This window comes from Bactrocera neohumeralis, chromosome 5 (assembly GCF_024586455.1).
Source record: "Bactrocera neohumeralis isolate Rockhampton chromosome 5, APGP_CSIRO_Bneo_wtdbg2-racon-allhic-juicebox.fasta_v2, whole genome shotgun sequence".
Classification (NCBI taxonomy): Eukaryota; Metazoa; Arthropoda; class Insecta; order Diptera; family Tephritidae; genus Bactrocera; species Bactrocera neohumeralis.
The window spans coordinates 19,740,070-19,751,503 of NC_065922.1; the positions used below are offsets into that span (position 1 = coordinate 19,740,070).

The window sequence follows — 11,434 nt, forward strand, 5'->3', positions numbered from 1 at the left end:
CGTTAGTCTACGTAACCGGAATGCACCCGGACTTTCTTTATCCGGTGAAGGACTGTCATAATGTGCAGAATTCTGCCGCTACAACAACAACAACGAAGAAGTCAATAAGTTTCATGAAAAAAGTCGGCCCTTCTGGGTAATCTCGAAACTTGAGAAGTGCTTGTTAAAGAATTATTTTACAGAATCATAGAAATTGTTAGTCAGTATCATATTATTAATGATTTTAGTTCAATATCCGATTGTCATGAAATATTCATACTTTCATCAGTATTATGTAAGTAATAATGCAACTTTTACACATTTTTTATCGAAGTTACCAATTTGCATTGACATTACCCTTTGGTAATTAAAATCATTTATTTATTTAAAACTAACTCTACGTATATCGTAACAATTATATTGCAGAAATAACATATGATTACTTTAACTTAACGGAAAGACCTATTAACTACTTATTTAAAGATTTATTAAGGTCACATATTTGACTTTGACTACTTGTGCGAATAACTAAATCTACAAAAAACTAGTACAAATGCAATTTTATTTATTTTTCACAGCGATTTCACTAAATAGTTAATCGAGCTTTATGCACAGCAATTTCCAAAAACCCTTTCTTGTGGATAAAATGAGATTGTACTTATTTAAGCAATACATTCCAGCTTAAGCAATCGTTTTTCCAAGCCATGGTTGCAACTTCAGTCTAAGAGTCCATGCTCAATAATTGCCTCATCACTCTTATAATGTGCCTCACAGAATTCTGCCATACGCATGCAAGCCTCCTTCATCATGTCACCAGGAACTGTCAAAATTATGCGCACAAAATTCGGGCACTCAAAGCAGGCACCCGGCAGGCAAAATACACTCTGCTCATTCACCAATTCTTGCACGAACTGCGTATCGGACTTGAAAGCTGGAAAATGTTCGATATCGATGCCCACCATCATGTACATAGCGCCGTCCGGCATAATCGGATTAAGGCCACGTACCTTCTTCAAAATGCGATAAGCCAAACGTGCATTCGCCTACAATAAAGATATTGTTATTTATTTTTAAAATTTCAACCAAAATAACCAACATTTACCGAGAGCACATTGATCACACTGTCGAAGAAGCTTTTTGGTGTATTCTCCAACATATCGGGCAGTGCGCCCTGCACTATGCTATTGGAGCCCAAAATGCGGCCGCACATGTTCTTCAAGCCAACCACAGCTTGAGCCAAACGGTTTGCACGATCGTGCACGATTACCCAACCCATACGCCAACCGGGTACCAGAAAACGTTTTGTCGTGCCACTGCATGTGAGTACCGGCACATTTTTAGACAGACTACTAATGGCTATAAACTTGGAGCCGGGGAATACCAAGTGCTCGTAAATCTAAAATAAAAATTAAATATTATATGCGCTTTAATTGTGAAGAATTCTACATTAACTAACCTCGTCCGCTATTATGGGCAAATAATTGCGTTCACAAATGACCAATATGTCCTCCAGATGCTTCTGATTAAATACACTGCCACATGGATTACTTGGGTTATTGATTAGCAGCGCTGCTGTTTTCTCGTCAATCAAACTCTCTAACTGCCGCAGATCCGCCTCCCATTGACGTTCCGGCAACAAATCGTAATAACGTATTTCGATGTCCAATCCTTCGGCTAAAGTTTGATATAAACAGAATCCAGGGCGTGGTACGAGCAAATTTTGTCCACTGTCGCAAAGTGCCAGTATGCAGTACTCCAGCGCCGCCGAGCAACCGCTGCACATTAGTATGTTCTCCGTTTTTATCTCTTCGGCGCTCTGGTGTGCACTATATTTTGCGATGGCCCGTCGCGCCTCTTCGTGACCCTGTGAGTGGGCGTAGCCATTATATTTGCCGCCTTCAATGCACCGCTGTACGGCCAGCATGGTTTCATCGGAGGCGCGTAGGTTGCCGAACGTCGTTGGATCACCTGGTATGATTGTTATATTTATGCAATAAAAATGCAAATAATTTAATTATTAGCAATAATTTATTAGTTTAATTATTTGTTTATAAATATATTGTATAAACATTGTAAAAAACAATTGCGTCAACTGCTGCCGATTAACTTTTATAGAAAAACGCTCTAATTAAAGGCTCGGCTTGCTGCCATTAACATTCAAATTGGCTGTGAGATATGCAGCTACAAACATATTTATTGTGCAATATTTTATATACATATGTAACAAAATTAAAATGTATTGATCTAAGTACTTTGTTGCATTTTTGTTAAAAGGGCATTTGCTTCGGTTGCACTGAAGGAATATTACCCTTCACAAATAAACAATTTCCATACATTAACTTGATTTTGACCGGTCCGTTTGTATGGCAGTAGAGTTTAAGCGATAACTCAACAAGGGAGGTCCGATAAAAATTATGCAATAAACGAAAAAAGAGAATTTTAAAAAAGGAGAATTTATTTCTAATTCTCTATTAAGCACGATACCCTTGATCGAACCATGCTCTAACTTTTTTAACCAGTTCGAAAGAAATTAATTTTCTGAAATTCAGTAGGTCACAAAAACATCCCCAATTGGGTTGAGGCTGATCGACTTCGCCGGGGCCCGAAATATTGTTATCTGTAGTGCTAGATTCCAGCATAGGAAAATTCTCCATTGCTCCCTGGCTGTCTCCGGATCGAAAAGCCACCAACCAGATCGATCATGTTGTGATAGACGGGAGACACGTCTCCTGTGTTTTAGACGTGCGTACGTTCCGAGGTCCTAACATAGACTCGGATCACTATCTTGTTGCAGCCAAGATACGCATCCGCCTCTGTGCAGCAAAAAACGCACATCAACAAACACAAGAAAGGTTCAACGTCGAGAAGCTGCAATCACAACAGATAGCCGAACGATTTTCTACTCGACTTGCATTCTTGCTCTCTGAGAGCACTCGTCAACAACTCGGTATAAGGGAACTGTGGGACAGCATTTCCAGCTCCTTATGCTCTTTATGCAGCTGCAATCGAAACCATTGATTTTCGGAAAAATGCAAAAAAATAGCTGGTACGAGGATGGAAGATCACACTTCCGCTTTGAAGGTTTTCGATTCAGTACCTGCCGGTGGAAGCAAAGGAAGAGATCAGGTCGAGAAGGACCTGGCTGCACTCGGTATCTCACGCACAAGTTAATTTTTACATTAAGTGAAAATTAGTCAAAAGAATATATTTTGAGCGGCACCGGAATGTGTACTCTTTATTTATACTCTTAAGACTAACTTATTACATCGTTCTTACTCACTAGTTGATAGTTTGATTAGATACAGATTATATTATTTGTTTAGGGTTGTTTACATATACATATGTACATATGTTGTTTGCTTAGATACATTTGCTTTGTTTTAAGATAATGTTGTTGTGGTATTCAAACTCAATGTTGTTTTGATACTTGTTCGTTTAGGAGTGTTTGTGATAGTGCATTTCAATTGTTCCAACTCAAGGTTGTTTTGATGCCTTCTGTGTACTGAAACAAAAGATTGTTTTGTTGTTTGTTACTATTATAAGGAATACGTTCCTTAACTCACGCTCTGTCAATACAAGATCGTGAATTTTTGATACGTTATCTTCCGTGGTACAATTTTCATCAAAAACCCAAGTGGAACAACGTTAAAATTTATTAAACCAAATTTCACCATCGAAAGAGAATAGTCACCATATATGTATGTATGTACAATTTCCAAATGCTCTTCAATCTTCGAGGCGTGTTGTTATATAATTTCGTTTTTGACCAATGACGGAAAATAAGAACTTTAAAAGCTTAAAGAAATTTCTATAAAAAAAATCATATTTTTTATTTCGCACACTACTGTAGGCAGCAATAGCTTAAGCACGAGCTACACACATGCCCGTCTGCTAATGAGCTAGCAAAATGCGCCCTGCATTTGCATACACGAGCAAATTATTGCTGCGAAGTGTAATCCAAGTATGCCGCGCTCCAACTAGATGAATATCTATAGGGCTAGTCGAAGCTAGTGGCAAACCTGAAACGCAAACCTGTACCGGCTAAGCACACATATTAACGGTAACCGATAACTGTAGCGCAAACGCGCAGTTTCTACAGAAAATAAAAGTGCCAGCACAAGTTCACTGATAACATTTCCAAAGAGCGCACAAATCGCACAGGCTCGCAGCAGAAAAGTCTTCGAAAACGGCACAAAAATGGGTGTACCAGCAGGTGAAACAAAAAAAAAAAAAAACAAAAACAATATGCACACACAGCTTGTACAGATCACTGGGGCAACTTTTTATGTTAATTACGCAGCGGACAACTATCGAGAATAATTCTGGATTTGAATAAACAACAAACAAGTTCGCAAAACTTTGGAAAGTCAGGCAGATTATGGATTTATGAATATTCAGCCAAGTGTGCCGCCGCGTCATTAGAGGCTGTTTGGTCGAAAGAATGTTGCGTAAAAAAATGTATAAAAAAACAAAAACAAATTAACAACAGTAGTAAGTCACTTTTTTTCTACAACAAAATAACAACAACAGTAGTAAATAACTTTTTTTCAACAACAATAACATAACATATTGCACCTGTTCACACAAAAGTCTCCACATCACCACCGCGAGCATAAATGGCCAGCGGAGCAACGAAAATTGAGTGGAGCGCTGTGAGCGCGTTTTTGAGTTGCTTACCTCTGCGCTGATTGGTCGTTCGAAGAAGGTGTGTACGCCACAATGGCGCAGCATACAAGCACACATGCATACATACATATATTCTTAAGCACATGAATATGCAAATTAAGTATGAATAATATGTCGCTAATTTTTGTTTTTTTTTTTATTAAATACAAAATTAAAAATCTTTCTACAAACTTTTAAAGGTGTGTGTATATATGTAAAGCAAAGATTGAGAGTAATTTCCAGAAGCTGGCGAATATGGCGGGCGAAAGACAACTTTCGATGATATCGGCACTGATTTTGGGGTTTTGCTACATTTTTAGCGGCGTTTTCGCAATATCTGGTTAGCAACCATCAGTCAGTTAAGTTCTGGTAAACTTTATCAAAAGAAGGAGTCTTAGTTAAGTTAACGAGAACTTTACCGAAAGAAGGAGTCTTAGTTAAGTTAACCAGAACAGATTGGCAGATGGTTGCTAACCAGACATTGAGACAACGGTCCTTAATTCCGGAATTCTACCGCTACAACAACAACAACGCCGCTTAAATTATTCCTCTATATGTTTATACATGAGTTATTTTTTAACTATCTAACGGTTTATTACATATTTACCTACATACATATGTAAACGGTTAGTCGCGCATGATCACCTGTCGTACGGTGTAACACGATCGGTTAGTTACTTATCGTAGGTTAGTTTCCAAGCGATCATACATATGTTTATACATACATACATACATCCATATGTGCATATGTATGTAGTTATTAGTTGAAAGAATATATTTCAGCATTATAGACGCTTCATTATATCAAAGTGCAATATCTAATTAGAATTATGGAAGCAAAATGGTTTAAAATTTGAGTATAGTAAATCCTTTTAGGATAGTGTTAGTTTTTGGCGTACCCGAAACCCTCTCTCTAGACTATCTAGACAAAGGCACTGTGAAGTGCTAAAGACTATTGCGCCTTCGCCTGAATAGATGGACATTGAACCGCACGGTAGGGCCATAAATAGAAAATCGGGGATCATGGAGCATATTGGATATTATATTATTTATTTTTGAGAAAAAATTATTCCATTTTATTAGCATATGTTAAATTGATATTGATCGGATATGCATAATTTTAAATTATATATCTAATTATTGTTATTAAACTATAGCAAATCCTCAAAAAATTCTGACCCAGAAGTAATTGTCCCCGAACTTGTCTCTCTGTCCATCGCTGCCGCTCCATATACTATATGTAGAATTCCAAAAGCTTTGAAGCTTACTAAATGGGTTAAGTGGGTTTCAATAAATTGTTTTTTTTTTATCGTTTTATTAAATTCTACTACACCTATAGAATATTGTCCTAAATCTTCCAGTTGATCAAAGTAATAGTTTTGGAGAAACTGCCTTGGGAACCTGTGCGCACGAGGCTAGCTAAGCTAAGTGCGCCGTCTTTAAACGCGTTTTTCTCGAAACTGAGTTTTTGATGTCGGTTGGCAAGATTTCTCGAGTACCACTCTACCGATCTTCATGAAATTTTACAGAGGTCTCTGAGATTCAATGCTTAAAGACTTCAAAGAAGGATTTTTTTCGATTAGAACTATTTGAAAAAAAAAAATGTCGCGAAATGTTTACTGAAATTTTAAATTTTTTGTAAAAATGTCCAAAAGTTACAATTTTCCTTTTTTTACCTTCGTCCAAGTTCTAAGTTAAGGTTTTAACTAAAATACGTATTTTTCACTTTAGATGATCCTGTAAGGATTAGCCTGCCAACGCGGACGAATCTTTTTTCCGAGGGGTCACCGGAAATGGCGTCGCAATGACCCAGTTTGAATTTTGTTTCCAAAAATTTGAGAATAGTGTACATTTTGTAACAATTTGGGGTGACAATAAAATATTTAATTTTTTATATGAGAAACAAATTTTTGAAAAAATGCTGTTTTTACCCGAGGAAACCCCTGTCACCCCTTAACGCATGTTTATAGCTTCCTATATCTTCAATATTTATGAAAGTTTAAAAAATACTGTTTCAGGTTTTCACGAGTGCCATGATCATAAAAAAACAGAATAATCGACATTGTTAATCAGTAATTAGCATCACCCACTATACTAGTTTAATTTTGTATATATTATTATTGTTTTTTATAAATAATTTTTTTTAATTATTTTTTTTAGATTAATTTTTCATAAAATATTTTTTATAAAATAATCAAAAATACATTTTGGAAATATGTATGTATATATTTTTAAATATCTAGAAGTAAACTTTTTTAAGTAAAATTCTTTAAATATTTTTGTTTTTTTAATTACTGGAATTAAATTTTCTTTAATTTTTATAATATAGTATTATATGGTAATATTTTTTTTGTTTTTTTTTTTTTTGATAACACAGATTTTTCCAATAGCAAAGATTTCTTCATTCCACATGCAACAATTATATTTAAAAAAATATAAATATTTGACACTCAAAAATAGCTACTCACCAATAGATAGCGGTATCATTGGCTTGTCAGGATTCGGTTTGATTTTCAAGGACTCCACAATGCCACGTATGCGGTTGTGTGTTCTTGCGGAGATTTTCGAAGCTTTGATATTCCATTCTCTGCGTACATTTTGGTTCAGCTTCTGAGCGCCATTGCTGTGTTGTGGGTCCTTGGTTAGGTTGTTATTTTCGGTGTTGATGGTCGAAATATTACGCTCCAAACCGCTTGCCGGCATTATCACACAACAAAGGATATATGTAATAACTTATCTTATTCAATTATTAGTTTAACATGCAAAAACAAATTTTAATTGCACAATGTTCGCCGTAAAACACTGTGACACTGTCACACTGCAAACGCTCAAAACAAAAGTTTTTAAATTTTATATATTCTACATAAATATATTTAAAGTCTTTCAATATTTTTATGATTTAACATTTGTCCTTTTTTATATTCTAATTTAACATTTGTCTTTTATCTTTTTATATGCTAATTTAACATTTCACAACAACACTTCACATTTAAAAACAATTAGTCCTTCGCCACATAAAATCCATAAAGTGACGATACGATTATATACGTACATAAATACACGCTTGTAAGGATCTCTTTTTGTGTCTCGCTGGAGATTTGCACCGATTATGATTATCACCGCTTATTTGCTAGAGGAAATCTGCTCCGCTTTTACTTCGACCGTTGTTAGTTAAGTTCTTGCCTGAATTAAACTGATCTGCTGGTCTGGTAAGTGTGTGCTTTTAAAGGAAAATATTAAAATAAATACAAATTAACATTTCCACTATTGTTGTTGTAGCGCTGGCAAACGCGCGTTTGTGCGTATGTGCGCTCATATACAATTGTATGTGTGTGTGTATATCTTGTATACATGCGCCTGCCTCTATGGTGTTCAATAACTGTTCTACAACAACAATAACAACACAATTTCAGTTGACACATTAACACCGGCCACACCAACACCATTAAGCTATCAACTAACCGACATCCAAGCCGCCCAGCCGAGCAGCCAACCATCCAAGTAAGTCGTCAGTCCGCCAGCCGCACTGCTCGTGTTGCTGATTTGAATACCTGTCCGGATATATAGCACACCACACGTATGTGAGCGTGTGTTGTTGCAGCGCTTACTCAAAATATGCCGATATTTATTCGCATTTTGATTTCGCATTTGAATATATCTACATATTTGCAGAAATATCATTTAATGTGGCGTGCGTTCGCGATATCGCAACGTACGAAGTGCCGAGCGGTAATCAAGTGCGGCCGAACGTTCGCTGCCGACACGAATGGCACTCGTTTCGTACTTATAAAGTGTTAACATTTTTGCTCGGTTTGATTTCACAGTTAGCGTATTGAAGCGTGGCGATAGAATTTCTTCTCCATTTCTTTTGACTAACTTTTTTTTTACTTATTTTTGGCGCGAAAAGAATGGAAAAATTGCAAGGTGCAGAATGAGCATTAGCATCTTCGTCTAACTGCTATGTTTGAGAAAATAAAGTATCCGATACAGTGCCTCATACTAATATTCACGTAGCGTTTTAGGATCGAGAATGTCTTCCATGTGATTTTTAAATGAATATTCGACTGTCATCAGCATAATATATTTGCAAATGTTTTAAGCTTCTGCTAAAAAGAAACCAGTTAATTTTAATCAGTAAAATGTTGCGATTTACATATTTTTACATACATACCAGACTTCATAGTTTTGAATTCAAGATTCCCGCTTATCTAAGTATTTTCTATTTAAAACGATTACTTGTTATACAACCGCCTTAAGTCACGCTTATCTTACGTGACTCGAAAATTAAGAATTTTTGTTTCGTTAAAAGTTGTAACCACAGGTAGGTAGGTAGGAGTGCAGCCTCTTTCGGGCTCAATTAGCACCAGCTGTGCCATTTTGATGTACTAGTCGTAGACCTTTTTATATTTGCTATCACGTTTCGCCTTCTCTTTCAAAGCATTTTGTGGTTTCGATGAAGCTATTAATGTCCGATATGCTTTTTGTAGACATCCATTCAAGGTTTGGTGCTTGATACATTCCAAAAGTTCTGTGTCGGATCTGTGATAGGGCTGGGCATTCACAGAGAAAGTGGATAATTGTTTCCTTATTCCCTGCTATTTCGCAGCCTCGGCAAATATTGTTGTAGGGCATGCCCATTTTGGACGCATGTTCTTCAAATGACCTGTGCCCTGTTATGGTAGCAGTTACTCTGTAGTTACTTTTCCTGAACCTATTTAATAACTCGTCTACTTTTTCGTTGCCGAAAATGTTCCTGTGACCGGGAACCCAGATCAAGTCTAGGTGGAGCTTGTCTTTTAGTGAGCTCAGTGCTTTCTTGCAATTAAGGACTGTGCTGGAATTTGTCATGGGCGACGACAAGGCCAGGAGAGCCGCCTGGCTATCTGTGTATATTGCTGCTTTATGCATTCTCTCGAAGTTTTTCAATAGAACTTCGCAGACCTTCTCTATGCCCAGTATTTCCGCTTGGAAGAAGCTAGCTGAGTACGGTAGACGAATGGAGAGAGAAATGTCCAGATCATCGGAAAATACTACCGTGTCTACTCCTTAGACCATTTTGGACCCGTCCGTATAGACTGAGATGGTATCTTCCTCCGCTATTATGCCCCTTCTCCATTCTCATCTAGAAAGTATCCTCACCTGGAAGTATCTATGGAAATCCAGCATTTGGAGAATGTAGTCTTATATATTAGCGTTGAGTTGGTTTAGGATATCACGATGTCCATAGTTCTTCTGATTCCAACCACCCAATTCTTTTATTCTTATTGCAGAACATGCTGCTATTTTGTGAATAAAGATGTCTATGTGTAGTTGACATAGTAAGGCAGTTAAATTTTTTGCATAAAATTACTACTTCAAATAAAAGTCTCTCTTTTGTAAGTTGGCTTAAAACAAATTCAATAGCTACATACATTATGTAAGTGCCAAAACCGAACAAAATAAACAAAAAATTTAATAAACAAAAAATGTAATAAAAAAATATATAAAAAAATGGATAAATACTTCAATTTAAAAAGTATTAATTAAAGAAATAAAACAACAATTAAAAATAAAAAATGTAAACAAAAAAAACGGAAACATAAATTAAAAAAAGGAAATTATCAAAAAAAAAATTAAAAAATAACTGAAAAAATAAAAATAAATTAAAAAAAAATAAAAACAAATAAAAAAAATAAAAATAAAAAAAATTAAAAAAAATAAAACAAATTAAAAAAAATAAAACAAATTAAAAAAAATAAAATGAATTAAAAAAATAAAAATAAATTAAAAAGAAATAAAAATAAATTTAAGAAAAAATGCAAAACACCAAATTAAAAAAATTCATCAAAAAAGAACTGAAATACATATGTATGTATTTCGAATAAAAACGAATTCTAACCAAAAACAAGCAAAAAACGTTATCTTCGATTGCTATATAGTAATACTATTTACAAATACAAGATTCCTTACAAGAACTTGATTTGGCACGGCAATACTATTGTGGTCCGATATTGACGGTTCCGACAAAAAAGTAGCTTCTTATAAAATTTTTTTGTTGCATTATCGGATAGTATAAACTGTAATAAACATTTGAAATCGAAATTCAAATTATTACTGTCGCTACAGCGTTTAATGAAGAAAGGGAGCAGAGTGATGAACATAGCGACTCCAATCTTTTAACGCGTTTTTCTCAGAGTGGTGCTTTTAAGAACGGTTTCCACTCTCAAAGGTAGAGATAGAAGATATCTAGTTCCAGTTTGGAGAAAACATTTTTACATGCCATTCTTTAACGCACTATGGAGCTTTTTTTTGAAATCTTCCCATTTTTTTCTACGAAAAACCGCCGCCATTTTGTCAAATTTCAAAACCAAAAAAAGGTTCCATAGCCCGATAGTGACTTTTCTACAGATTAGTAATCTTTTTGAAATTTTGGTTTTAGATCAAAATTGCGGACATCGTATAGGATCTTTTTTTACGTGTAATTTCATCAATTTATTTAATATTATACATTCAATAAATAAATATTAAAAAATCACTTAGTATTCATCATGAATGGATTTATTTTGTTGAAAAAAAAAAACCGGACCGATTAGTTAATTTCAACATTAAAAAAAAATCGCGAAAATCAGTGGTTTTTCGGAGAATCACACTGAGACGATTCCTTAAACACCGAGACAATTTTTGTGCTGATCTACATAAGTATATAACTTTTAAGTTTCATAAATTTTCGCAAACAACACAAATAAATATGTCATATATATATGTATGTATGTATGTATATGTATATTTTTCCTTTTTTAATGCGAAATTC

The 11,434-nt window shown here is 35.1% G+C and overlaps 1 protein-coding gene across 1 annotated transcript; it reads right to left on the minus strand.

Annotated features, from left to right (window-relative positions):
• Positions 1 to 320: 320 nt before the first annotated feature.
• Positions 321 to 7,842, minus strand: LOC126758631 (tyrosine aminotransferase). The gene is made up of 5 exons (XM_050472977.1): positions 7,625 to 7,842; positions 7,113 to 7,590; positions 1,436 to 1,947; positions 1,082 to 1,375; positions 321 to 1,022 (listed from the first exon to the last, which is right to left on the minus strand). The coding sequence occupies exons 2-5, from the start codon at positions 7,345 to 7,347 to the stop codon at positions 696 to 698; spliced, it is 1,368 nt and encodes a 455-aa protein (XP_050328934.1). The 5' UTR covers positions 7,348 to 7,590; positions 7,625 to 7,842; the 3' UTR covers positions 321 to 695.
• Positions 7,843 to 11,434: the final 3,592 nt, after the last annotated feature.

Coding starts and splice junctions, on each gene's coding strand:
- LOC126758631 (XM_050472977.1), bottom strand. CDS start 7,347: ATGCCGGCAAGCGGTTTGGAGCGTAATATTTCGACCATCAACACCGAA. Junction 1,376..1,435: donor TGCCCATAATAGCGGACGAG/GTTAGTTAATGT, acceptor TTTTTATTTTAG/ATTTACGAGCACTTGGTATT. Junction 1,023..1,081: donor GTGTGATCAATGTGCTCTCG/GTAAATGTTGGT, acceptor TCTTTATTGTAG/GCGAATGCACGTTTGGCTTA.